The sequence below is a fragment of the Equus przewalskii genome, chromosome 11 (assembly GCF_037783145.1).
Source record: "Equus przewalskii isolate Varuska chromosome 11, EquPr2, whole genome shotgun sequence".
In the NCBI taxonomy this organism is placed as follows: domain Eukaryota; kingdom Metazoa; phylum Chordata; class Mammalia; order Perissodactyla; family Equidae; genus Equus; species Equus przewalskii.
The window spans coordinates 29,292,949-29,320,694 of NC_091841.1; the positions used below are offsets into that span (position 1 = coordinate 29,292,949).

The following is a 27,746-nucleotide window of genomic DNA, read 5'->3' on the forward strand; positions in this document are numbered from 1 at the left end:
TGGGGACCTTTCCTTTTGTACCTGCATTAGCTGCCTGCCCGGTTTGAATACCAGCTTTTAAAAAAAGAACATCGCCAGAAACAGGTATGCGGGATTACTCCGAGATGGAGCTGGCTGGTGTTTCGTCCATCTGGCCCAGAGGGGGAGTCCAGCCTGTGTCTCTTGGCGTGGGCCCGGGGCCCAGCTGCATCCCCACCCTTCGGCCTGCTGCCTGCGGTGCGGGTGGAGGGCAGCCAAGAACACCCGCTAGTCTCTTACACAAGCATCCCGGCTCCAGCCCCAGGAGGGCCGCCTGTAATTCCTCCCGACTTCCGGGCTGCTCTGGCTCAGGGAGGCTGCCGCTTACTGAGAAGCAGCTCACAGACCCGGCGCTCAAGGGAGAACCATCGAGAACAGGACGCAGAGCTTTTCCCATGTGAACACAGACACGCAGTCTCCTCAGAAAACAGGAGTTTATTTCTACATTTCTGTGACCATCAGCAGGACGATCAACACAAGCTGGGCGCAATCTCAATGGTGTTTATCCGGAGGACAGTCTGCGGGCTCACAATAACTGGAACAGAGCGAGAACATGGTCACAGCTGGACCACAAACTCGGATGCTGTTAGTGGGCTACGGGAGCCCTGCCGCCCGCTCCTTCCACGAGGGCTCTGCCGCATACCAGCCCCCCCCAGGTGGCACCAGGTGACAGCCCACAGCCCACGTGGGCCCTGCTGGCCGCGTGCCCCGAGGACTTCGTGGGCTGCACTGTGTCCCCCACTGGCTCTGTGAGCCCGTCCGGAGCTGCAGAGGCTGTGACCCCCAGAAGCCTGGTGGCCAGGAGAGCCCCTGCGGCGGCCCCAGCCTTTCCCCCCGCCCCGGCATGCACACCACAAGCCCCCTGGACTGCAGCGGGGTGGCCGGCCCGTCTCGCTGCCCTCGAGGCTCCTGCTGACCTGCATCTGGGTAAGGCCGCACCCCTGCCTCAGGGATGTGGCAATCCCTCCCCGTGAGCGGCAGCTCAGGCCAGCGGTCACTGCTGTACCCGAGGATGTGAGTGCCGCAGACTCTCCAGCCTGCGGGCCGCCTCGTGGGGACTGTGACTTCTGGGGTAGGCTCCTGCGAGGACAGCCCTGTCCTGCTTGTGGAGCACGCAGGCAGTGCTGGCGGCCGGGGATCGGAATCAAGGAAGGGAACGTGACGGCTCCAGGAGAACCGGAGCGCGCAGGCCAGGCCTCGGCCGGGCTCCCTCCAGCACAGGACGGCAGAAGTGGGCAGTGCCGGCTGGACCGAGACCTGCCCAGGGCTTCCTCCCCACCACCCACGTGCCCCACTGCCCTCGTCCCGGAGGTGTGGAGCCCAGCACCCATCCGAGAGGGAGGGCGGAGGAACTCACATCTCCCTCCCTCCGAGACCGCTCGCCTTGATCCCCACCCACCCAGGGGCTGTCAGCCCAACACTCCTTCCTCGGGATGGATGCAAAACGCCACTCAGGGGAGCTTCCTCTCACTTCCCGCTAACCGGCTGAGAGCCCACACCCAGCCCCTCCGCCCCCTCACGCGCTTGTCAACAAGGCCACTGCCTGTGCGCCCTCCCGGGAGGACACCCACGGGCGAGACCACCCCTCAGACTGGCTGCTGCTGCGGCTCAGCTCCGTGCCACCCGCAGCCCCTCTGTCCACATCCGTGTCCACGCACGCGCTGGGCTTCCTCTCCTTCCCACTGGCTCCTGGCCTTGTTACCCACCTTTTAAACCCAGCCGCACTGGGTGCCCCTTCATCTCACCGGAGCCAGGATGGGGGCCTGCCCGTCCGAGGCCTCTCCCCACCTGTGCCCCAGAGCCCACGCTCCTCCTGGGGGCTCAGAGCATCCAGACGCCTCGGACAACCAACACACCCCTCACCCCCAGCGGCCATGCGCCCTTGGGTCTCCCTGGACCTCTCCAGACTGCCTTCCTCTTTCTCCTCCTCGCCCACGTCTCGCTTCTTCCAGGCTTCAGGAGTGCCCCTCCTCCACCTCCGGCCACTTAAAAGGGACCAGCCCCTCCTGACCTCACCCCCTTCCTGCCGCCACCTCTAATCACCTTCAAAGGATACTGTGCCCTCCCGCTTCTATTTCACAGCCCACGTGGTGGATTTTAATGTAACCCTTGTAACAGGAAAGAACGCGTGGACCAACACAAGCCATCTGAAGGCCAACAGCATGACAAGCTGGGCAAGCCGCCACATGCACCTGAAAGGATGCGACAGAGCCTCTGCGTCTACCGGACCCCCTCTCCTGCCCCCTCCAGACGACCACCACCACCATAGCCTGTGCACTGCTGTGCTGCCTTGGGAAATGTTCTGTGCACACGGATGAGCATATATAACGTACGAGGACCACGTGGGCCCGGAAGTGCAAGGCTGAGTCTGCTCACCTGCAGGCGTCGCCCTGCCGGGACCTAAGGCTCCTTCCGGTTGTGAAGGGAGAGTCCTTTCCCACCCCCAGATACTACTCCTCTGAGAGCACCCCTCCACATATCTGTCCAGTCCCTGTGGTGGACACGGACGGGGCTTCTGGTGTTTTCCAGCATGAACGAGGGTGCCACTGACGTCTCCATATGTGTCTTGTGGCCCGTGCTGTGCCTGGCTGCAGGGAGGGCAAATGTTCACCTCGCCGCAATGACTGGCCAGGTCACGTCTGGCGGCAGTGTCTGAGGGCTCCCAGGGCCCTTTCCCTCCACAACCCCTGGGTTGGTTCAGAAGGACCTCTTCCTGCCCCCGTCACACCCTGCAGACCGGGGCAGAGCTCTCTCAATGGTCTTTGTGGCCACCGTGCCCCCAATGGTGCCAGGCAGAGAGGCGCCCGGCCCGAGCCAGCCCAGCAGCAGGACGCATGGGTCACACCCACAGCAGGACTCGAACACTCCGGGCCAGTTAACGCTTTCTGTCACTTACTTTTTTTCTTCCTGTAGTTTTTCCTCTTCTTAAATTTCATATTGATTTTTGGCCATGATTCTGTCTTTTCAATGACTGTGGCTTCTACTCGAACAAGATCCTTTCTAAAAAGGAGGAAAAGAAACAATGATATACCTTCTTGATTATTTTTCAGCTTTACTGAGACTTTATGTAAGGATTTCTAAAATGAAGGTTTACCTTCTTTTCTGCTGATTATAAAAGTAACACGCCCTCCCTGTAGACATTTTGAAAGTGACAAGGCAGCATAATAAAGAACGGTGTAGTCTGTTAACAAATCTTAAAGGCCACACTGTAATGAACTACTAACAGACCAACGATTTGGTGTGAGGCTCTCCGCCCGCCTCGCTGCCTGCGCCCTCCAGAGCCCAGCATCTGAGAGCAACTTACCCAAGGAGGGGCTTGCCAAGTAACGTGAAGTTGTCAGCCCCAACCAGCAGGACCTGGAAAATGAAACAGGTGCATTACCAACACGTAATTGAAAAGTCGCCAGAAGAGGTAGTGACAAGAATGCACTTGGAAATGAGAAACACATTGGTACCTGAAACTGAGATACGGACTTGATCTGCTATCTAATTCTTTCCTTAACTTTAAAGAAGGGGGGACGCAAGCTGACAATGTGGGGGTGTGCGACAGCCCTGGGGCCAGCTTATGGATATGTCCCAGCCTGATGGCGGCAAGGCAGGTATAAACTGATTACTCGATGTGGTGACCACACATCCAGATAAGTGCGTTAAAATCCTACAGAAATGGTGGCTTCTTTTCTCTTTTTACACTTTTCTTTTGCTAAGGAAGATTTGCCCTAAGCTAACATCCACTGTCAACTTCCTCTTTTTGTTCATGAGCTGTCACCACTGCATGGCTACTGACAGACAAGTGGTGTAGGTCTGCGCTCAGGAACTGAACCTGGGTCGCTGAAGCGGAGCGCACCAAACTTAACCACTAGGCCACTGGGGCTGCCTTTTTTTAAACTTTTTATTGAAGTATAACATATACAGGGAAAAAAATGCACAGATCATACTCTGTTGCCTTTTGAAGCCGTTCACAGCACTGCTAATAGTGCAAAGATTAGGTTCCAGGTATTCTTTCAATAACTTCTAATGACTGCAGAATTCCGTACACTCAGGCAAACGTTCTTGGAGTCAGGGAAATTGGGACGCCAAGTGTGGCCTCAGAAGGAGACATCTTTGTCTTCCAAGTGCAACGGGGTTTTTATTAGATGTTGGAAGACCCTTAAATTTTACTCCTAAGAAAAAAATCCGATCAGACTAAACTTAAATGATTAAAGACAAAGCCTATTTCATGATCACACCAGTGGACGGCAGACAATAAAACACTTGTCAGAGCAAGGTGCTCTCTCCACCGGATTTCCTAAGTTATGAAAAACAGTCGGCATTAAGTGGGGCTTTCTATAACGTTTTTTTTAATGTGAAATGTTTCAAAATGATGTCTTTTTAGAAATCTTTGCAGCTACACTCCTGAAGTCTCCTACTTATTTCAGACATTAAATGTGCTCTTGCTCATGAGCTCATGACAGTCACTGACGTCACGGAGAAGCGAGCTTTGCCGGCTGCACACGTCCTATCGTTTAACTAGTCCAGCTCTGAGCTAAGCAGCTGTGCTCAGGCCGCAGGCTGTGAGAAGACCATCAGAGAAACAGAGGTTAATGCTCTCCTTGGTGTAAATACGCAAAAACTCTGCCATCACAAAGGAAGGAGGAGTTTCACTTAACAAGGAAAATCTCATATATTACATTATATTAACAGTTGAGTACATCCTATATTAACAGTTAAGTACATACAGAGAGCTTATATATATGTGTTTTTTTTGAGAAAGGTTAGCCCTGAGCTAACATCTGCTGCCAAGCCTCCTCTTCTTGCTGAGGAAGACTGGCCCTGAGCTAACATCCGTGCCCATCCTCTTCTACTTTATATGTGGGACGCCTGCCACAGCATGGCTTGCCAAGTGGTGCCCTGTCCGCACCCGGGATCCGAACCGGCGAACCCTGGGCCACTGAAGCGGAACGTGGAACTGCTGCACCACTGGGCCGGCCCCAGAGAGCTTAATGTTTTATATATAGTTCTATATGTAGAATAGACAAAAACAAATAGATCCCCTAAATGCAGCAAACAGAATCATAACCGACGGGTGGAAATGCTGAGCTCAACAGACAGGCCATCGGTTGAGAAGGGCCAGGAAGATACATCGGTGCCCAGGGAAATGCCTCCGAACCAGTCCTTACCGTCTAAAGCCGAGGTGGCCATCAAATCTAACGTCACAGTGGTGTTCTAGCCAGAACTGAGCATTTTTTTTTTCCTCACAAATATGGGCTTGATGAGGCCAGCCCCGTGGCCGAGTGGTTAAGTTTGCACGCTCTGCTGTGGCGGCCCAGGGTTTCGCCGGTTTGGATCCTGGGCCTGGACATGGCACCGCTTGTCAGGTCGTGCTGAGGCGGCGTCCCACATGCCACAACTAGAAGGACCCACAACTAAAATATACAACTATGCACTAGGGGGATTTGGGGAGAAAAAGCAGAAAGGAAAAAAAAAGATTGGCAACAGTTGTTAGCTCAGGTGCCAATCTTTAAAAAAGAAAAAAATATGGGCTTGAAAACTCTTTCCATCCTTGGCTGGGATTTTTAGTGTATCTGAGATCAAATACTTTTCTACAGGACTACGTTCGGGAGATGTGAGACAATTGACAGACACACTGACCATCTCCCGGGAGGAGGAACCCCTGAGGGAGGGCTCTGCCCACATCACCCGCCTGGCCTGCGCTGCACTCCTGGGGGAGGAGGCTGGCCTCTCGCTCCCCCTCCCTTGGCTCTGACCACTGTCAGCCTCCCCCCGACTTCAGGAAACTTCCCCCGTGATGAACCCCGGGGAGCAGGGCCTGCACACGTGGTGACCGAGCCCCTGAATGCACAAGGAAGCCCTGAGTCTCACCTTCTCCAGCCGAATCCTCTCTCCGCACGCAACGTCTAACTCATTTTCAATCAGAATCAGGTCCTCAGAGGTGACCTTCCACTGGTGGCTGGCGAAGTGCACCACGGCAAAGAGCCGGCCATACTGGCCCGTGGCGATCAGCTCGTTGACCTTCCCCACGACCTCTGTGGGGAGAGGGCAGCCGGTTACTCACCACTGCAGAGGCCGCAGGGACTCCACTATATTAACCACGGCCTGCTTCTGAGGTTGCAGCAGGTGACATGAGCTCCCGTGGAGTGGCAGAGGGCGGGTGTCGCAGCTGCCCCTCCTGTGGGGTGAGCTCACCGCTGGTGGCTGCGCCCTCGCTCTCCCCACTGCACGCCCTGGCACCTGGGCACAGGGCCCGCCTGCTCTTCCGAGGAGCACCGGTCCCTCTGCACGTGCGCACATGGGGCTTTACAGATGGAGGGTCCCTGGAGGTCAGAGAATGCTCCCTGCCCTGAGAGTCTCTGGCCCCGCCCTCAGCATGCCTGGCTCGTTCTCTCTGACGCTGGGGTGGAAAACTGTCACGATGCTGGACTCCCAGACAGTGCTGAGAAAGAGCCAGGGGCCTGGGGGTGTGCAAACCCCAGGAAGGGAGAGCAGAGCCCCTTTTGCCCACAAGGAAACCTGAATTACACCCTGGGGCGCTGGATTCTGGCTCCTTGCTTCCCGTGTCTGTGGTCACTGCCTGACAGGTCACAAGCCCTTCCACCTGCTCTGTCACTGTCACAACAGCATCTACTGGGCACCGACCCACCGGCCTTGTCTGGGGCTGGGCGCCCAGGCATGAACACGATCCAGTTCCTGCCCTGCAGTCAGGACCAGAGCGCGCCTGCAAGCGGGCAGCCCCAGCCTGCAGCCTGGTCTGGTGATCTCACACGGCATCTGAAACTGCTCTAATGCTGGGAGGGCCCGCACGGGAATTCAGATCCCCAGCGTTTTTTTCGAAAACCGAGCATCCTGCTCTCCCTCATGCGAAGGTGGCTGTGGTGGCTGGCCACACTGTCCATCCTCACCACCCGTGGTGCAGGTGACACGCTTCCTGACACCCGGATGGCTTCTCCAACACCCGGACAGCACCGGCCCCAGTGATTATCGTGCGTATCATTCTTCTGACTGGAGGGAAGTCGTTCCCTCAACCCACATTTCTCCCAACAGTGAAGACAGACGGACCGATGGCCCCCTCCATCCTTCACGCGACCCGCCCGAACACGGCTGGTGCTCCAGGAGTATCTGCTCAACGAATGAGGCTTTGCATTCTGCTGTTGCGTGGCAGAAAATGGACCTCAGGTTCCCGCTGGGCCGTTTCCCAGAGCGGCCTTGAGCTGCCGCCTCTTTTACCTGCATGGTGTCTGGTCTCCTCAGCTGGCTCTGGCAGGACAGTTTCTGGCCAAGGTGGTGAACTCAGTGATGTTTTAGGAACATATCTGTAAAAAATATTTTATAGATGCATGTCACACACATGTGAAACGGCAGTTCAAAATCTCTAAGCGGCTGTGCGCAAAACACTAGGTGGACAAGGACCTACGACGTCCCTAGTTCACGTCTCGGATGCTCATGTCACTGGCTGGGGCGGCCCCTGCAGCCAGAGCGAGCCACGCCCCCACATCCCCGGGAGGCCCGGATGCGGGAGGGGGCGAGCATGTGCGGCGTGGCGTGCCTCCTTAGCACAGACCCACCCTTTGGCGTCATCCTGAGGACAGGCTCCCACATATCCTTCTAGAAGGGCCATGCACTTCAAGGACGAATGGCTCATCATTCAATGATCGAACAGGAACCTAAGCACTCTGTTCCAGAAGGGCCCCTCCCTGGAATAACTCCATCCTGGGAGGGTGGCCCTCCGAGGAAGCCTGCGCCCTCCTGGTGCCCTGAGGACACACGTTCTCTCAGAGGTCCAGGCTGAAATGCTGCCCCCTTCTCCCTCGTTCCCTACAAGACACAATGCGGGGACAAGAAACCATTCTTGCCCCCCAAGCTCGGCCCCATGCCTCACCCGGCGTCCAAGGGCCCTCATGGACCTCCAATCCCTGCCTGCAGCTGCTTGGATGCGACCACCTCCCTCGCTCTCCCTCAGCCGCTCAGCCCACCTCTGAGTCCCACCGGGCAGCTGCCGCCTCTTCCGCCAGCCCAGACGGGAGGCGGGCGGGCTGGGTCTGAAGCCCAGCTCTGCCACCGAAGACGAACGTGACCTCGGCAAGCATGTGGCTTCTCCGCGGCCCGCTGTCTTTAACTGAGAAACGGCAATAAAAGCGCCTGCCTGCAAAGCTGTGGGGATCAGAGGGGATGATGGGCCCGGCGGGACGTGGCAGAGTGGAGATGCAGGCAGTGCTCGGGAGCACTGTTACCACGAGTCCGTCCTGTGCTGGGGCCACCTGTCTGCCCTCCGCCTGGGGCAATCGAGTGGGGCGTGAGGGGAGGGGGACAACAAGGAGGGGAGCTTCGAAGTGAAAGGAGGAGGGGGTCTCCCTAACTTCCACACCTATTTTTGCCTCGAATTCCTGAAGTCCACAGAGAGGGGAGAGGCTGGCAGAGCCAAATCAAATCATTCAGAAGGGTTTTAAGCTCTTGGTGCTGTTTGCCACCAGAAAGTGAAGTTCTAGTCTCTCTGCTCCAGGGCTGCATGAGGAAAAGGAAGTTGCTCCACAGGGAAAAACAGCTGGCTTCCAGCACAGGCCCCAGCGTCTCTGCCAGCGGCGCCCAAAGGTGCTCCACGCAAACCCGTGCAACGGGTGAATGCTCTCCCCGCTGGAGCTCACTGGCCCTTTGGCATTAATTGGCCAAAATAGTGAACTGAGCTCCCCCGCCGTGCTAAGCTCAGAACACCTGGGAGCACGAACGCCACACTCTGTGGCCGAGATGGCCCCGAGGGACGGAGGAGCGGGAGGGCTGGTCTCTCCCCTCTCCCCTCGGAGCCATCTGCCCGCGGGACCTCCGCCTCTTGGCCTGTTTGGGAGGGCCCCACGGAAGACTATGAGAGGAACGAAGGCTGGAAACCTGGGGCCTGGAGGGAAGGCAGTGGCTTTCATCGAGGCGACAAGGAAAAAGCCAGATTCACTCAAATGCCCAGTCAGGGTCTCTCCCCACATCCTGCTTCGGCTTTTTAACTTCTTTTCAGACACAAACAAGACCCCGGGGGTCTCCCCCGGCTGAGTCTCTGGCACAGTGATGGCAGCAGCCGCAGCATTTTCTGAGTGCTGGCTCCATGCCACGCACTGCTCTGAGCGCTTCAAATGCAGAAACTTACCTTCTACAACGTAGAAAATGACTATTCTCACAGAAACCGAGTGAGGTAGATACTAACACCACTTGCATTTTGCAGAAGAGGACACAAAGCTCAGAGTGGACCACTAGCTCCGGGTCCCCAGGCTGCAAGGGGCTGGGATAGACCCCGAGGGGCTTCCCTGTGTGGCTCCCGTTTATTCCTACCAGCGAGTGTGACTTCGTCATTTATTTTCTGTAATGTATGTTAATATAAAAAGTGTTTTCCTGGGGCTGGCCCTGTGGCCGAGTGGTTAAGTTCGCGCGCTCTGCTGCAGGCGGCCCAGTGTTTCGTCGGTTCGAATCCTGGGCGCGGACATGGCACTGCTCATCAGACCACGCTGAGGCAGCATCCCACATGCCACAACTAGAGGAACCCACAACGAAGAATACACAACTATGTACCTGGGGGCTTTGGGGAGAAAAAGGAAAAAATAAAACCTTTAAAAAAAAAAAAAAAAAAAAAGTGTTTTCCTAAGCATAGAATTTTAACACTGAAGATGCTTTTCCAAATTACGTAAGTTCCTCCTAGAGATTTTGACATAGACCGCCTGCGATTCAGCCACCCAGTTAGAAATCTCTCAGTGGGAGGTGAAAGCTTTTCCTTAATAACACAGAGCTACGGCAGGCCCAGGAACCCCTTCCTGTGTGGACTCTGGGAGTTCTCCCACATTTAGGGTCTGAGAAAAATACTGTCAAAAAAGTTAAGGGAAAATTTAAACATTCCTGAAAACCCCAACGTATCAAGTTTGACTTTAGAAAGACAGTCCTACAAATGAAGGGAGGAGAGTCACCAAGACCCACATTTTGATATTACCCTTGCAGAGATGAAGCGATCTGCGAACGGAACCTCCGAGGAGCGGACCACAGGGAAGCTGAGGGAGGAAGAGAGACACGGGTGGTTACCAACACGAAACGCACACTGCCCGTCACGATGCTGAACGCCAGCTGCTGTCACTGGCGACAGTTTAAACCGCATCACGACTTGTCTACAGGAAAGTAAGTGAACAAAACGAAAAGAGCATAGTTTATAGCTACTCGTTGTTACTATGAGCTTGCAGATGCACTCATCACCCTCCTCCTGAGAGCCTCAAACCGAATCACCCCCGAGAACCCACTCCTTGACCACCAAGCGCCCAGCAGGCTCAGGTCCTGCTGTGCCCGTGTGCAGAAACCATCAAGATGACCCCGTGAGCCCACCTCGGGGCATCCTTGCCCCTGTGCTGTCGCCCCACGTGGAGCTGGCTTCTGTGACCAGCGCCGTGTGACAGAGCGATGGAACCGCTCCTGAGGCGAGACTAGGAGAGACCGTGGCTCCCCCTGGCTGTGCACTCTTTCATCTCTGGCTGTAGAGGCTGTGAGCAACCATGGAGACGACTGCGTGGGGAGGAGCTGTGGCTGCCTGCCCACAGCCGGGGCGGCGGAGCCGGGCAGCAGACTCTCCAGCCTCCTGGAGCCTCGAGGGAAGTGCGGCCCCAGCTGACAGCGTGACTCCAATCCGACGAGAGATGGAAAGACAGGAGGCAGAAGGCCCGCTGAGCCCCTCCTGCACTCCCGACCATCAGGAATGGTGTGGGATAAAAGTTAGTCACATGAAGCGGCTAAGCTGTGGGGCAATCTGTTACACAGCAGTAGACAACTAACGCACCGAGAGACAGAGGCCCTCGCAGTCTACAGAGGCGGGCAGGGCTGAGGCACAAAACGCACCGTGCTTAGGGCAGAAAGCAGAGGACACATTTCTCTGTAACTATTGTTTTTTTTTTTTAAACTGAGCTATAATTTGCATACCACAAATTCACCCTTCAAACCTCACCCATCAGCAGCCGCTCCCTGTTCTTCGCCCTGGCTGGTTTCTCAGCTCCCCACCATGGTGCGGTGCCCGGGGTTCGGACCCTAGACCTCCCCGCTGCTTCATCTGTGGCCATTCCTCTGGTGATGGCTTTAGTCGACTGGATTTAAGGATCACTGTGCCGCTGACTCCCGGGTTTACCCTGTAGCCCGGGCCTGGACAGCCGCCTGTCCACTGCCATGGCCACGTGCACGTCTAACAGCATTTCAGAACCGAACAAGGCTCCTGACCGCCCCCTCACGCCTGATTCTCCCAGACTCCCGCCACCTCACGTAAGGGCGACGGCATCCTCCAGCTGCTCCAGCCAAAAGGCTCGGTCATTTTTGACCCTTCTCCCTCCCACACCTCAGCCAACCTATCAGCAAGTCCTCTTGGCTCAATTCAAGAGATCCAGGCTCCAACCACTTGAATCATCTGAGCCACCACCACCTCTTGCCTGGATGATGATGAACACCTCCCTCCCCCTCTCGTCCCCCTTCTCTGCACAGCGGCCAGAGTAACCGTGTTCAGACTTAGATCATGTCACTATCTTGCTGAAGTCTCCAAGAGCTTCCCCTTTCATTCAGGGAAAAATTCGAAGCCCCTCCAGTGGCCAACAGGGTGGCGGGCAGTGTGACCCTCTGTCACTTGGAGCCCATTTCTCAAGCGCTTCCCCCGTTCACTCTGGCTTCCTCGCTATTCCTAGAACACGCCAGGCACACGTGCCTGCCTACTGGCCTGTGCCCTGCCGGCTCCTCCCCCGGAACCTCCCTTGCCCCTCTGGGATCTGCAAGGCTAGTTCCCTCATTTCCTCTGGGTCTCTATTCAAACACCATCTCAGCCGGGACACCTTCCCCACCATCCTATTTAAAACCGAACCCCTCCCTCCCGACTCACGCCTTAGTTTTCTCCATAAGACCCATTAGCTCAACATGCTATGTCATGTGCTTATTTTTAAAAATTGCTGTCTCTCCGCAGACCCCTTCTCCCATCAGGATGCTGGGGACTATTGTTTTATGTTTATTCCTGACGCATCCCCACCTAACAGGTACTCAATAAATGGTGAATAATGAATGAAACCTACCCTGCTCCGTCCTTGAACGAAGGCCCCTGGACACTCCATGACTGGGAACTCTGCACTTTCCTGGGAGCCGTCCCACCGCTAGAAGCTCCGTCAGTGTCTGCATCCGCCCTGCTTCCCTGCACCTCTCGCCCATGGTCTCTGCCCAGCCCTCGACCCCACAGGACACAGACATGCTCCCTCCTCTCCACGGACCGTCGTTCAGAGTCTCAGGGCTGTGACTGCCTCTTCTCATCCCAATTCCTTCACTCACTCCTCAAGGCCCCACCTGCTCACTATTTTGGTCACCTTCTCTGTACTCGAGACACCTCCTCTGTGTTTCTCTCTTAAACAGCTGGAGTCTGGGATGGAACACCGCCTTCGAGAGGCGGTTTCACGTCAGCAGAACAGAGTGAGTCCTATTGCTTTTGTAAAAACTTCCCTGCTACTTAAACTCAAGTTTTATTATGGAAAATGTCAATCATACAAAAGCGAAGAGAAGAGAATAGTGAGTCCTGAGCCCTCAAAGTTCTGTCTCTGGATTCAACAGTTACCAACCCGCGACCAGTCTTGTTCGATTTCCACTGCCTCTGGCTCAACTCTGCCGTTATTTTAAAGCAAATCATATACTGTTTCATCAGTAAAGATGCCAGTATACTTCTATGACAGGTAAGTATTTGTTCAAAAACACCCAACATAACGACGACACTATCATATTACCTAAAACAGGGAAAATTCTTTAACATCATCAAATACACATCTAACCCAATTTAAAACCATATATAAGCACTCATGCACACAAACACACACTCGGACTGTTTTTAGGCAGATGGTTACATTTTTGGCATAAAGGTTATGTTTTTGATGAACATAACCCTTTTCGGGCCTCATAACAACTCAGGGCCTAAAAGACAGCTGTTGGTTTTTGCCGAATGGGTTAAGTTTAGGCGAGGACATTCACCACCATTTTCCAGATGACGACAATGAGGCTTAGAAAGTGGCTCGAAGCCTGGGGGCAATGGTAAGGCACAGGTTTTGGAGCCGGACCGAGTTGTTTGAATCACTCCTGTCGCACTTCCCTGCTGGGTGACTCTGGCAAGTTAGTCAACCTCTCTGAGCCTCAGTTTGCTTCCCCGGTAACACAGAGCATATTCAAAAGTTGAAGAGCTATCGTCCGTATTTAAGCTACTAACCTAAAGGAACCAGGATTTGAACCCAGGTGCCCCCGACTCCAAAGCCCGTGCTGTATTCAGCGCATCAACAAGGGCGATCAGCCCCGAAGGCAACAGGCCGGACACAGACACACCCGTGGCTCTCACCTGCTCCGGGCCCCGGCGGTCTGCGGATGCTGCGGCTGCACGCGGACACCACACGCCCGAAGGTGACCGGCAGGGCCCAGGCCGCCACGGCCGCCGCCATCTTCCCGCAGCCTCGGCCGGAAGCGGAAGCGGCGCGAACCTGGTGCGTCGACGCACCGCGCCCGGCGGCGAACAGCGCCCGCGCAGCGGCGGGACCTCGGCGGCTCCGGGCCGGGCCAGGCGGCGGCCATGGCAGCGGCGGCCGTGGAGAGCTTCGTGGCCAGGCAGCTGGACCTGCTGGAGCTTGAGAGGGACGCGGAGGTGGAGGAGCGCAGGTACGGCGGCGGCCGGGCCCCAGCCCCGTCGCGCTCGGCCCCGGGCGGGCCTCCGAGGGTTCGGCCCCAGCAGCCGCCTCGGGGATGGACATCGCGTCCGCTCCCGGCAGCCCGCTCCGGTTTGGACCCTGGGAGCCCCTTCTTTCCTCTCCCAGAGTGCCCCCTGCACGTTCGCGCGGGCCCGCCTGTCTGCCCGGTCGCGTCCCCGCGGGCCTCCAGCTTCGTCCCGGCCCGTCCATTCTGGTCCCGGCCCGTCCACTCTGGTCCACTCTCGTCCCGGTCCGTCCACTCTGGTCCACTCTCGTCCTGGCCCGTCCACTCTTGTCCACGCTTGTCCAGGCCGGTCCACTCTGGTCCACTCTCGTCCACCCTTCTCCTGGCCTGTCCCTCTCGTCCTGGCTCATCCACTCTCCTCCACCCTTGTCCACTCTCTTCTACTCTGGTCCTGGCTCATCCACTCTCGTCCCAGCCCGTCCACGCTCGTCCACCCTCCTCCTGGCCTGTCCACTCTGGTCCACTCTTGTTGTCCCTGTGCATGTTCACACCCATCCCCCAGAGGCCCGAGGGAAGGGGCGATCTGTGTGGTTACCCGGAGCCCGAGTCCAAGCAGGGGGGTGGATAGAAGCGTGGGCAGTGCCCTTGCAGCGTGACCTGTGCAAGCGCAGGTACGAACAGCGCCGTGGACAGACAGAGGGACGGCGGCTCACCCTGGGGTGGGGGGGCGGCTAAAAGAGGTGGCTTCAGGGAGGAGGAGGCACTGCAGGAAAATAGGAGTTAGGTGGCTGCAGAGGAGCATTCCTGGCAAAGGCGCTGGGAGGGCGGGCAGCCTGCCTGTGAGGAAGGAGCCAGCCAGAGCCCCGCTTGTTTCGGTCCTTACTGGAATCTGGGTTCCTTTGTTTATGGCTGTGCAACTTTGCAGGTTACGTCTCTGAGCCTTAGTTACTGCAGCGGTGAAATAGGTCATTCCCACCCCACAGGACTGCTGTGAGAATGAAGTGATCTCTGTGAATCAAGTGCTCAGCGTGGCACCCATGCAGAGTCAGCACCCACGAAAAGACACACAGGGCTCAGTTTGAGAAATGCCTTGCCAAGGAGCTCGTGTGCTGTCCTGTGTGCAGAGGGGGTCCCCAGCACAGTTAAATCGGGTGAGGGAGGCGAACAGATGGGCATTTTGGCAGGATCACTTGGGCGCTGCTGCCCGTGACTGGATGGGAGAGCCCCGAGGCCAGGCAGGTGGGAGGCTCGATAGTCTGGAGGATCAGTGATGGGGGCCTGGACCGAGGCTGTGGCAGCGAGGATGAGAGGCAGAGGCGGAGTCACGAGGGTGAAAATGGGGGGCCTGCGAGGCCTTCGTGACGCGTGGAACTGGGATGTGGGGAGAGAGTCGAGAAGACCTTAGGTTCTGTCTCAGGACCTGGGAGAAGGGCCGTGGCATGACTGCACCAGAGGATGTGGGAGGGGCAGGTTCGAGAGGGGCAGGTTGGGAGTTTCGTTGGGTCATAGTGAGTGCCCAGGCACAGATCTCTGTCTGCTTTTCTCTCCCTTTTCCATACCTCCTGCATGAAGCTTTCAATATCGTGTCTTCCAGGTCCTGGCAGGAAAACATCTCTCTGAAGGAACTCCAGAGCCGAGGCGTCTGTCTGCTGAAGCTGCAGGTGTCCAGCCAGCGCACCGGGCTGTACGGACGGCTGTTGGTCACCTTTGAGCCCCGGAGATGTGTGTCTTCGGCCGTGCTGCCCAGTAACAGCTTTACTTCCGGTCTGTGCATGTTTGACGTACATTGACTATTGCTGGCCTGCAGCCTGTGTCTTTTACTCTCGCGAGGACTGGGTTGCGCGTGATCAGTTGGAGGAGAAAGCGTTGCCATGATGAATGCTTAATTAGAAGTCCAGCAGTTACGTGGCTCTTCGTAGCCCAGATGGGCACTGTCCTGAGTGGCAGTTGTGTGGCTGGTGATGGCTACACGTGTAAGGCACGCACCAGACTTGGAAGATTTAGCACAAAAGAAGTTAAAATCCTTCAAGAGTAATTTTTTTGAATACTGACCCCATGTTGAAGTGATAGTGTTTTTCATATATTGGGTTGAGTAATGAGATATGTTATTATTAAAATCAGTTTAGCTGTTTCTTTTACATTTGTTAACTTGGCTCCTGGAAAGCTGAAGGTTACACATGACTGTCATTATTTTTCTCCTGGGCGGCCCTGGTCCCCATCATTCAGGGTGCAGCAGGCGTAGTTCTGTATCCCACACCCTTCTCGTCCAGGCACACTTCAGCTAAGCTTGCGGCCGCCCTGCTGGAAAGGAGGGGCATTTACAGGCAGCTTCTTGACCACATGCCAGGGATGCTTGTGCGGACCTCAGACTGGAAACCTGGAGAGAGCCCCGCTGACTTTCCCTACATGTGTCTCTGTGCCTCGTCTTGGTGGGGCAGTTTGTTGGTTTCCTGGATGCTTGTCCCGCAGTGGTTGGAACACTGGCTGGGTTTGGAGACAGATGGGAGGAGAGCGATGAGGGGAGCCGCTGGTCCGAGTCCTCCCCGAGCGGAGTTTGAGGTCTCACGCTTCCTTGTAAGTGACCGTTCTCTGGAGCCTGGGCTAAGGGGTCACCGCACTGCCTCTCGGCCTCGCCGTCGGGATTCAGTGAGCAGGACTGATTGTGCAGGGGCTTGTAAACTCTGGAAACCAAAGGTGACAATCTGCATTCAGTTAGTAGCGTTGTGGAGTGAGTGACCTCAGAGATCGAGGAGTGACAGGCAGTCGGAGAAAGTGGCCTTTAATGGAAAAGTATCGAGCTGGAAATTCCGTGTGCTTCTGCTGCTGTTCCTGCGATTTAGGTGGAGCTGTTACTTTTCATCTTCCGAGGGGCCGTTCGAAAGCTCAGTAGCTCACAGACGTAAATTCCGAGATGTGAGGTCCTCTTCAGGGCGCCCACGGAGAGGGCACAGTGCGGTGGGGTCCCCGTGGCGGTCTCGGCACACGGGTCCAGACCTCTGCCCCAGCGGCGTGGCCGCAGCCTGCTCTTTGTCTTTAAAAGTCGGGGAGAGGGCAGAGGAAAGAGTCAGGTGCAGGAGAAGTCATCTCCTGGGGCTGAGTCTGCGCCTGTCTGCGGCGTGGCGCGTGCTTTCCCACACAGACTGAAGGGGCTGCTGATGTGGGGGAGCCCTGGTTTTGTCTCAGTGGATTCTTGTTGGGTCCGAATATCTGTGTTCCAGGTGACGAAACCCAGGCCAGCCTGGCTTGGGCAGGAAGGGTTGCGTTGGTCGCGATAGCGGCAGGCTGGCTTCGCGGCTGGGAGGACTCAGCTTCTCTCCCTTTCTTGGCTTTGCCCTCTCTTGGGTTGGCTTCCTTCTCAGGCGCCATGTGGTGGCAGTGCTAGCCCCTGTGTCCTCTCAGGTTTCTGGTCAGCTGCAAAGAGGGAGGGTTTCTTTCCCACATGCCCACGCAAGGGTGTCTCTTCTCTCAGGGGCTCTCCCTGAGCCAGTCACTGGGGGGCTGGGACACCCTGATTGGCTCCAGCGTGGGTTGCCTGCTCTGTCCCTTGCGTTGGGGGAAACCCCTCAGACTCACCTGGTGGCCGGGTAAATCACCGCACAGCATCACCGAGTGGGGAGCACTGTGCCGAGTGGGCAGCACACACTCCCTGGCCCTCCTCTGTCGACATTCCTTTCCTCCTGGAACATTGTCCTTGAGATGTGCCCGTGGCCCCCACCTCAGGGCCCACCCTGCTTACGGGTCCCCACAGAGGCCTGGCTCCTCCCACCGGCCCTGTGCTTTGTCTTCCCCGGAGCCCTCCACGCGGACGTCTGACGGACGGCAGTGTTTGTTCCTCTGTCCCCAGTGGGAGGGCAGGGCCTGGGTTTTATTCCTCCTCGGGCCGGCGCCTAGACCAGTGCCTGGCCGAGGAGGCACGTAACCGCTGCGCAGACTCTGCTGATTGTCTCAAGCTGTTCATTGAGCTCAGTGATCTCAAGTCAGTTTTCGTTAGATGTGTGTTAAGAAAATTTTGTTTTACTGCTACTGATTTCGTTTCTAAAGAAAGTAACAGATCTGATATTTGAAGTATGCTAGACCTCGTACGTGGAATAATTCACATTTAACTTTGTCCAGGATTGTATGTAACCGAGCCTCTGTTTCCGCAGGTGATATAGTGGGTCTGTATGATGCTGCTAATGAAGGCAGTCAGCTGGCCACTGGGATCCTGACCCGCATCACCCAGAAATCGGTCTCGGTGGCCTTTGACGAATCCCATGATTGCCAGCTGAGCTTGGACCGAGAGAGTTCCTACAGACTTTTAAAACTTGCCAATGACGTCACGTATAAGCGACAGAAGAAGTAAGCATGGGCCTGGGAACCACGTGGGATGCTTTCCTCAAGAGCAGCTCCCTCCTGCCGGCTGCTCTTCCCCCGCTGGGCAGAGAGCGGCCGCATTTTCTGGGTGGTTCGCCATTTTCTGGGTGGTTCGCGTGCCCCTCGCGTGAGGTGGGAGCAGGGCTCGGGCGCTGAGTTAGCTACTGGTTGTCAGCGAGCTGCTGACTCTCTTCTCCCTCGGCAGAGCTCTGATTACCCTCAGGAAGTACCATTCTGGCCCAGCATCCTCGCTCATAGAGGTCCTCTTCGGCGCGTCAGCCCCCAGTCCCGCCAGCGAAATAGGTAAGAACCTTTGGTTTTTCTTTTCTGATTGAAATCAGTACAGAAAGTCTCGGGAACAGCGTGACCTCGGGCCATTTCAGCAAGAGTTTGAGAATGTACTATGAGAAGAAACCCACCTTCTTATCTCTGTGTCAGTTTCTTAGAATGAACTGGACTCTTTTCTGTACTCAGATGTCAAAGGAGTGGCTCATTCATTGACTTTTTGGTAACATTGTTTCTAATGTCTAAATATTTTACTTTGAAACGTAGGGATATTTCTCGTAGCCCAGTGCTCTGTGAAAATAGAGGCTAGCTGATCATACTTTATGCTCCATAGCTTTTTTCAGGGATTGAAAATTCTCAATTCTAAATGCATTTGATTATTTTCTCAGCATCCTTCAAACTGAAGATGGCTTATTTCTGATTATAAGAGTGATATGTGTTAATTATAGAGAATTTGGAAATAAAGAGGCATACAAACACGGGAAACAAATCAGTGAAAAACCTCCCATTTAGAGTCAGCCTCACTGCTATTTGTGGGCATTCTTCTAGTTTTTTCCACTTCCATGCAGAACAGTATGTCTGTTTTACGTATGTACATGTACGTGTATGCACACGCATGCTCTTTTAACTTATGGTAGTCTGTGCACTTTGTCCTATCCTTCTTGAGTGTTCTGGAAGAACCTCATTTTTGAGAAGCATTTATTATCTCCTCAAGCGGCTGCCTATAATTTAACGATCCTCTGGATATTGCACTTGGCCAGTTTTTCCAGCATCCTTCAGTCACTTCTAACCCAAGGATATCCCGCAACCATAGTCATACCCGTGCTGGCACACCCAGTCTTGTGTTGGCTTTAAACCCGGGGCGACTTTGTAGGACTTTTTCAAGTTCTAAAAGCACTCACATTTCAATGATATTTTATTTCTGCCAAATGTTAATATTGAGAGGCTGCTATGTGCTGGAAACTGAGTTAGACATTTATTTCTTATGTTTGAAGGAACACGATATATCTTGATCGTGGTGGGAAAGAGGGCCACGGTATGGAGCAGGGCAGCGCGCACTGGGACTTCGGTCCAACGGCCTGTGACGGCTTCCTAGTCTGTCTGGGTCGTCCAGGCTGGATGGTGCCCTGTGCCAGAGAGACGGGCGCACTCCTGTGTCGGGCGTCTCTGGGGAGCAGGCGCCCTGTGGCAGGTGCTGTGGGCACAGAGCTGGACACAGCAGCACCTGCTCTCCGGAAGCCCAGGGCCTACGGAGCAGATAGTATTGGTCATGAAAGATGCAGAATAGAAACGCAATCCTGGAATTTGCTCGTAGTTCTTTTTATTATTTGTTTTTGTCATTTTACGGGCAGTTTAAAAGGGACAATATGGTAGAAACAGATGTGTTCCAGGAAACATTTATTTCAGAAAAGTCTGTTATTTTGGAGCATGAGTTGGCAGACTTTGTCCATAAAGGGGCAGGTTGTAAATGTTGTAGCTTGGCGGGCCAGAGCCGGAGACCGTGCAGGCGAGCGGGCGTGGCCACGCTCCAGTGAAACCCGACTCACGGAGCAGGCGCGGGCTGGGTTTGGCCTGTGGTCCACAGTCGCCCATCCCCGTTCTAGGAGAACCCTCTGGAAACAAAGCAGATCTATTTTGCATAGACGGTGCCTCCTGGGCAGGGCCGGCTTTCTCCTTGTGTCCTCCGTGTGCTCTGCGTGGCTGGAGCTCAGGGGCCGAGCCGGGAGCCTGACGCTGCCGCCTCTCCTGCAGGCCCGCTGACGTTCTGCAACGCCTCCCTGGACGCCTCCCAGAAGGAAGCTGTTAAGTTCGCACTGTCCCAGAAGGAACTGGCCGTCATCCACGGGCCTCCTGGCACTGGGAAGACCACCACGGTAGTTGAAGTCATCCTCCAAGTTGTGAAGCAGGGCTTGAAGGTGGGCAGCAGACACCGTGTCCCGGCAGCACCCAGCGGCTCCGGTGTGCCGTGCTCGTGGGCGCCCGTGGGGTCCCAGCCTGGGGTCTGGGAACATTCCTGGCTATTCGCTGACCGGGCACTGGCTTCAGCCCTTTCTGGTTTTCGGCAGCTGCATGCATTGTTGTGTCCATGCCCAGGCACTCGGTCTAAGTTGTTGAGAAAGGCCCTGCGAGCCCTCTGTGGCTGAGGTCTTTGTTGTCACCAGGTCCCAGTCCAGGTGGTCCCCTCAGTGCACTCGTGGGCCCATGCTCTGGGTTCAGGCCCATGCCGGGTGTGCAGGGGGCGTGTCATGGACTGAGGCCGCCTGTGTCCCTCAGAGGTGTGGCTGGTTGGGAGAGACGGGTGGCTTCTGGGCAGTCAGGTGGTCTGGTTAATTGAGACGACACACGGGTGCAGTGCGCAGGTCACTGGTTTTTCCAACACGTGGACTCTAATGTGCGTTAGTGTTCACATACGTTTTTAATGGTTGGGAAAGGCTCTTTCATCCTCATCTGCATCAACACGAGTCATCATGGATTCTGAGAACAAGAAAGCTTTTAAAAAAATCTTTCTGGTTTCTAAATGTTGAATAATGGTGAGAATTGGAATAATAACGGTCAACACTTGTAGGTTGACGTTTACTGGGTGCTTTTTATAAACCGGGCACCCTTCTAAGTGCTTTCCACATATGCGCTCCTTTAATCCCCACAGAGACCCTGGGCGCCATGGTCGGTCAGTGGCCCCAGTTTACAGAGGAAGCTGCGAAGCAGGGTCACGTGCTCCAGTCGTTCACTGGTGAGCGGCAGGGCTGGGATTTCAGCCCGGCCACACGGTCCCTCCAGAGCCTCTGGGCAGAACCACTGCTCCTGGGAGCTGCAGGGAATCTGTCACTCGGTTGCAAAACCATGGCTAATGCCTTCCTACAAAGGGATGTCTTGACACAGACATTTGAAAACTGGATCACAAGATGACCTATGGGCAGGCAGCAGAGTTGGTGGTTTAATTGGGTGCCTTCTGTCTCGCTACACGGTGAGACCGGACGCGCCTGTGTGCACGCTCGGGCGCAGGTGCGCCTTTGGCCACCCCAGTGTGGGTCGGGGCGATGCCAGGACGTGGGGAGGCCCAGCCGCCTGTTGCGGGTGACGACCCTCCTCCCTGCCTCCTCTGCCGGCTGCCACCTGCGTCTGTAGTGGGGCTGCGGTTCTGGAGCCAGACTGGGCCCATTCAGAAAGAGTTTCCTTGTCCCACTTGGTCGGATGGTAGAATGGTTTGATTGGTGATAATGGGTGTCCCAGCCTCAGTTATTCAGGGCACACTTTAATCTTCGAGTCCTTTTCCTTCCAGTTGCAAGTCACTTACTGTTTCTGGTGCTTTGGAGACTAAAGGTTCTTCAGACCTGGCGCTAGGCACCCAGATGTCGTGTCAGTGCACAGTGCTGTGTCCCCTTTAGGCGTCTTTGCTCGTCCTTGTAGCTGTGTGTTTACCCTTTAACACTCCCACTTGTACACACTCCACCCGCCTGTCTGTACCTGTAAGGCTTTCTGTTTATTCTAGCATAAACTTAAGTGGTTTCATTAAAAAGGAAGTCACCAAGCCTGAGTGGCTCTCTGCTTCCCCAGGTGCTGTGCTGTGCGCCCTCCAACATCGCAGTGGACAATCTGGTGGAGCGTCTGGCTCAGTGCAAGCAGAGGATCCTGCGCCTCGGGCACCCTGCCCGACTTCTGGAATCCATTCAGCAGCATTCCCTCGACGCGGTTTTAGCGCGGAGTGACAACGCACAGATTGTCGCAGATATCAGAAAGGACATCGACCAGGTCTTTGTATGTGTCTCTCAGCCAGTGTGCACTTAGTGTGTGGTGTTCTGATCTGCGGCCTTTTCAAGGAGTGGATTTTATCTGTCTGTATTCTTCTTGCCTTTCTCTGGCCTCTGTCGACTCATCTGATCATTTCAAGCCTTGTGTCTGCCCCTTTCTGATAGAGACCTCTACTCAGGGTTTCATAGGGACTCAGCTGTCTTCAGGGTAGTTCCATGAGAAGCTGAGGGATGGTCTTAAAAAAAACATTTCTCTTAAGTATTCCTCATGGCTGGTCATGTTGTCTGGGTAATAGTGGCAACCAAAAAAAACCTGAAAATAAAAATTCAGAAAATATGCACCCTCCCCAATTTTTTGGTCCATTTTGCCTTATCCTTGTGAAAGAGAGCGTGGTCAGTGACAGGTCAATTTGAGATGGCATTTTCTCTGGCAATCCAGTACTTCCGAGCTCTTTGGTTCTCTAGTTTCCATGTCCGCCCGAATTTCCTGAACTGCCTGTCCTGCCCTGTGTTTGCCCACCATCGGCTGGTCTCCCGGCCTCAGGTCGGCACTCCTCGGTGTCCTGGGCCCTCAGGGCGGTGCTGTGGGTCAGCCTGTCCCGTGGGCCCGAGGAGTAGTGGGATAGCGCGCAGGGTGCCGTATTGGGAATAGCGGGGTGGGAACAGGGCAAACGCAGTTAAAGCTGTCCAGGAATGTGCAGCGACGTTGTTTGCTCCATCCCACATGTGGGGGATTTCATTTCCTCGCTCCTGTTTAAGTCAGTCAGGACTTCCTTCTCTGTGAGTTAGGCACGATAAAACCCCTCGTGTCACTCCTGCCAAACCCCCATCCTCCAAAGCAGAAATCAGGGATAAGGAAGGGGTTACATGTCTTCCGGTGTTAGAGTCAGTTGAGGTTCAGGTGAGCCTTTTATGGCTGAAGCAGTCTTGTTCCCTCCTGACGAGTGTGGAGCGGGAGGTGCAGCTCAGCCTGTCCTGTGTGAGCGCCTCGCACCCCGACCCTGGGCGAGCAGGGGCTTTTTCTTCCCTGAGAGCACGTCCATGACTCTGGGCAGGGCAGGGCTGGGGGCCACTTTTTGGTCTCGTCTGCATTCAGAGTAAAACGCCATCTGCCTCGAGGCCCTGGACTTTCCTTTTCCGCCTCTCCCTGTGCAGGCGACACCGGCTCTGAGGCCCGTCGGGCTGTCAGGCGCCTAGTCACCTGTGTGTGTGTCCTCTTTCAAGAAAGAGTTTTGACTTTTAGTGTCTTTTAAAGAACTTACTGAAGTGGACCAACTGATTATAAATAAAAGCACCTCATCAATGAAAAAGAGCTAAATAAGTACAAAGTCACGTCCGAATAATTCTATTTTCTTTGCTTTCCTTTGTAGGTGAAAAACAAAAAAATCCAGGAGAAGCAAGAGAAAAGTAATTTTCGCAGTGAAATCAAGCTGCTAAGAAAAGAACTCAAGGAACGGGAGGAGGCGGCCATGCTGGAAAGCCTCACGTCGGCGGACGTGGTCCTTGCGACAAACACGGGTGAGGAGGGGCGTCCTCCAGCCCTCCGGCCTCAGCGGGAGCGGGCGGGGTGGTCTCTTCCTCAGGGTCCTGGAGGGGTCTGGGTAGCATCGTCCTTAGTGTTGGGGGATTCACCCATGAAGCCTTCTGGACCCGGAGTTTGCTTCGTAGAGAGGTTTTTAACTGCAGATCCAGCTTCTTTCATCGATGTAGGGATGGTCAGGTTCTCTCTGCCCGAGGGAGCTTGTATTTTCCAAGGACTTTGTCCACTTAATCCGAGTTGTTGAATTTATAGGTGTAAAGTTGCTTATGATAGTCCCTGATTATCTTTTTAGTATCTCCAGCATCTGTAATGGTGTCTCCTCTTTCATTCCTGATGTTGGTCGTTTGTATCCTGTTTTTTTCCTGATCTTCTGGCTAGAGGTTTATTAATTTTATTGATCTTCTTAAAGAACCATCTTTTGGTTTCCCTGGTTTTCTCTAGTTTTTGTGTTTTCTGTTTCATCAATTTCTGCATCGATCCTTATTAATTCCCTTTCTCTGCTCACTGGATTTAGTTCGCTCTTCTGTTTCTCCTTTCTTAAGGTGGAAGCTGAGGTCGTTGATTTCCGTTCATTTGAGACCTGTCTTTTTTTCTGATATGGGCATTTGTTGCTATAAACGTCCCCTAGTACCGCTCGCGTGCTGTCCCACAGAGTCTGATGTGCTGTGTTTCGTTTTCATCCCTTGTAAAATGCTAATTTCCCTTCAATTTCTTTTTTGACCCGTGGTTGTTTAGAAGGGTGTTATTTTCTTTCCAAATAGTTGTGGATTTTCCAGATACCTTCCTGTCATTGATTTCTAACATGGTTCCGTGTGGTCGGAGGACGTGGGGCGTAAGACTTGGATCGTTTCCCTGAGGCTCGTTTTATGGTCCAGAATACGGTCTGTGTGAATGTTCTGTGGACCCTTGAAAAGAGTGTGTTTTCTGGTTTTGTTGGAATATTTCATCGATGTCTTGATAGTTGATGGTGGTGTTCGAGTCTTCTCTATCCTTGCTGATTTCCTGTCTGCTGGTCCTATCGCCTGTTGAGAGAGGGGCCTTGAAATCTCTCTTGTGCATTTGTCTGTCTCCTTGAAGTTCTGTCAGTTTTTGCCTCATCTCTTTTTTTTTTTTTTTTAAAGATTTTATTTTTTCCTTTTTCTCCCCAAAGACCCCTGGTACATAGTTGTGTATTCTTCGTTGTGGGTTCTTCTAGTTGTGGCACGTGGGACGCTGCCTCAGTGTGGTCTGACGAGCAGTGCCATGTCCGCGCCCAGGATTCGAACCAACGAAACACTGGGCCGCCTGCAGCGGAGCGCGCGAACTTAACCACTCGGCCACGGGGCCAGCCCCTTTGCCTCATCTCTTTTGAAGCTCTTTTATTAGGAGCATAAATGTCAGGTTACGTTCTCTTGATTCGTTAATCAGTTTATCATTATGAAATAAGCATTTTTATCACTGGTAATGTTCTTTCTTTGAAATCTCCTGTGGTGTGAAAACCATCAGTTGCTGGCGATGGGGTTAGCTGCTTCCCGGCACAACCGCTCGTTGTTCACAGCCGGCATGCGACAGCCTACAGCAGGAGGGGCCGTAATCCTACGTAATGTTGTCAGACGTGACATCCGTCACCTTTGCCATATTCTGTTGGTTAGAAGCAAGGCGCAGGTCTGGGCCGCACAAGTGGGGGGATCGCACAAGGCGTGCACAGCAGGGGGCCAGGACGTGGGGCACAGAGGAAGAGTCCAGGCTCTGATTGGCTTTATCATTAGCGTTCTGTCCACTTGTGTTCTAGATCAGATAGGACAGAAGAAGAGTCAAACACCAGATCCCTCCGTGCTCTCTGCTCTCTGTTTCCTCCTGTGGGTTTGAGTTCCTGTCTGGAGTCCTTTCATTTCAGCCCAGGGGATGCCCGTCAGTATTTCTTGAAGGGCAGGTCTGTGCGCGAGTCCTCTTTGCTTCTCTGTATCTGGGTGTATCTTTTTTCTCCTTCCTTCCTGAACGATAGCTTTGTTGCATGTAGAATTCCTGGTTGACAGTCTTTCTCTTGGTTTTAAGACTCTGTCACCCCCTGCCTTCTGACCTCCTAAGTTTCTGATGAGAAAGTGGGCGTTAACCGTATCCAGGATTCCCTGGTACGTGACCAATGGCTGCTTTCTTCGTTTTCTGGCAGCTTGATTACGATGTGTCTCCACGGGGCTCTTTGAGTAAACCACTTTGAGTGTGCTGGCTTTCTTAGACGTGTGGATTGATGTTTTCCTCAAATTTGGGAAGTTTTCAGCCATTATGTTTTCAAATATTCTTTCTGCACCTTTCTCTCCTTTCCTTCCAGGACTCCTGTGGTATGGATATTGATGCGCTTGATGGTGTCCCATGGGTCTTTGCAGTCTTTCATTTGCCTTCATTCTTTTTTCTTTCTGTTCCTCACACTGAATAATTCTTCAAGTTCACTAATTCTTCTGCCTATTCAGATCTGCTGTTCAGCCCTTCCAGTGAATTTTGGTTATCATACTTTTTTTTCCCCCAAAGATTGGCACCTGAGCTAACAACTGTTGCCAATCTTTTTTTTTTCCCTGCTTTTTCTCCCCAAATTCCCCCAGTACCTAGTTGTATATTTTAATTGTGGGTCCTTCTAGTTGTGGCATGTGGGATGCCACCTCCGTGGCCTGAGGAACGGTGTCATGTCTGTGCCCAGGATCCAAACCAGTGAAACCCTGGGCTGCTGAAGCAGAGCATGCGAACTTAACCACTCGGCCACGGGACCGACCCCTATTATACTTTTCAGCTGCAGAATTTCTATTTCTTTTTTTTATAATTTCTGTCCGTTTATTGATAGTTCCTAGTTGGTGAGACATCATTCTCATACATTCCTTTATTTCTTTAGATACGGTTTCCTTCAGCTCTTTGAACATTTTGTTTTGCTGTTGGGTTGTTTTGCTTTTTTTTTTTTTTTGAAGAAGGTTAGCCCTGAGCTACCATCTCCACCAATTCTCCTCTTTTTGCTGAGGAAGACTGGCCCTGAGCTAACATCCGTGCCCATCTTCCTCTACTTTATATGTGGGACAGCATGGCTTGACAAGCAGTATGTAGGTCCATGCCTGGGATCCGAACTGGCGAACCCCGGGCTGCTGAAGCAGAACGTGCACACTTAACTGCTGCGCCACCAGGCTGGAAATAGCTGATGTTTAGTAAGACCGACGTCTGTGCTTTCTCAGGGACAGGTTCTGGTGACTGCTCTTTCCTCGTGTGTGGGCCACACTGTGTCTCCTTGCCCGTCTTGAATTTTCCCTGGAAGCCTGAACATTTGCAATAACATCCCGTGGCCCCTCTAGACGTCAGGTTCTCTTCCCTCCCCAGGGTTGGTTGTCGCTGCTCTGTTGTTGTTTGTTTGCTTAGTGACTTTTCTGAGCTGATTCTGCAGAGTCTGTGTTTTTCGCCCAGGGTGGCCACTGAAGCCTCTGCTCATTAGCTTAGCGGTTGGTCATGATTAAATCGATTCATTGAACTCCTGGCACCAGGAAGTCTCCTGTCTTTGCCGAGGGGCTCCGAGTGTGTAGGGGCGCACTTTGAGTGCCCAGCCAGGCAGTCTACAGCACAGCCTTCACTTCCTGCTCGTGCAGAGCCTCGAGGTGAGCCAGAGGCACGCACCTGGGGCCTCCTCGGGTCATTCCTGGGTGTGCACACACCCCTACACGCACGTGGCCTTCTGGCTTCGCAGGAATGTGTCAGAGCTTTTCAAAGACCCTGTGGACCTCTCTTTGCCTCGCTTTTCGTTTGAAGCTCTTGGTCCTCCTGTCGTTGGCTCCACCTGTTGCCCATGGCCCCCGAGAGCTCTGATGTTCAACACTTGCCTCTGATGGTTTCAGCAGACACCCCCGGAGACACGGCTGTTTGCACGGGGCGAGCTCCAGGTCAGGTCAGATGCTGACGGCAGTGTGAGGAGATCTTACTAGGGACACACAGATGGGTCTGGTGGTGACAGTTCTCTTGGATGGGGCTTTGAAGGAGCCCTGTTCCCCGGTGGCTGTCAGGCTGCTGGTTTTCACCGTGCTTGCAGGCTGTTGGCTTCAAGTCTGCCATGGAACTGGGGAGCAGTGCCTGCTCCATAGGAACGCCATAAAGCTTGCTGCTCTTGCCCAGACTTAGCTATTTTTTGAATAAATGCTCCTGGA

General features: G+C 54.2%; 2 protein-coding genes across 6 annotated transcripts in view; one reads left to right on the top strand and one right to left on the bottom strand.

The window, feature by feature from the left end:
- Nucleotides 1–488: 488 nt before the first annotated feature.
- MRPL21 (mitochondrial ribosomal protein L21) lies at nt 489–13,463 on the bottom strand. The gene is made up of 5 exons (XM_070564648.1): nt 13,364–13,463; nt 5,878–6,041; nt 3,323–3,375; nt 936–1,117; nt 489–553 (listed from the first exon to the last, which is right to left on the bottom strand). Exons 1-5 carry the CDS (start codon nt 13,461–13,463, stop codon nt 489–491), a joined length of 564 nt encoding a protein of 187 aa, XP_070420749.1.
- A 30-nt stretch (nt 13,464–13,493) lies between these two features.
- Nucleotides 13,494–27,746, top strand: part of IGHMBP2 (immunoglobulin mu DNA binding protein 2) — a 28,359-nt gene continuing 14,106 nt past the window's right edge. For 3 of the 5 annotated variants that reach the window (XR_011524216.1, XR_011524215.1, XR_011524214.1), the window contains exons 1-7: nt 13,498–13,677; nt 15,266–15,435; nt 17,817–18,009; nt 18,230–18,327; nt 20,062–20,225; nt 21,865–22,065; nt 23,429–23,576. Coding sequence is in view for 2 of the 5 variants with exons in the window: in XM_070565733.1 (XP_070421834.1) it covers nt 13,592–13,677; nt 15,266–15,435; nt 17,817–18,009; nt 18,230–18,327; nt 20,062–20,225; nt 21,865–22,065; nt 23,429–23,576 (1,060 nt within the window). In the remaining 3 variants the exon portion in view is untranslated. Of the gene's footprint in view, nt 13,678–15,265; nt 15,436–17,816; nt 18,010–18,229; nt 18,328–20,061; nt 20,226–21,864; nt 22,066–23,428; nt 23,577–27,746 lie in introns of all 5 variants that reach the window. The other 2 variants (XM_070565733.1, XM_070565734.1) reach the window with 2 other exon arrangements.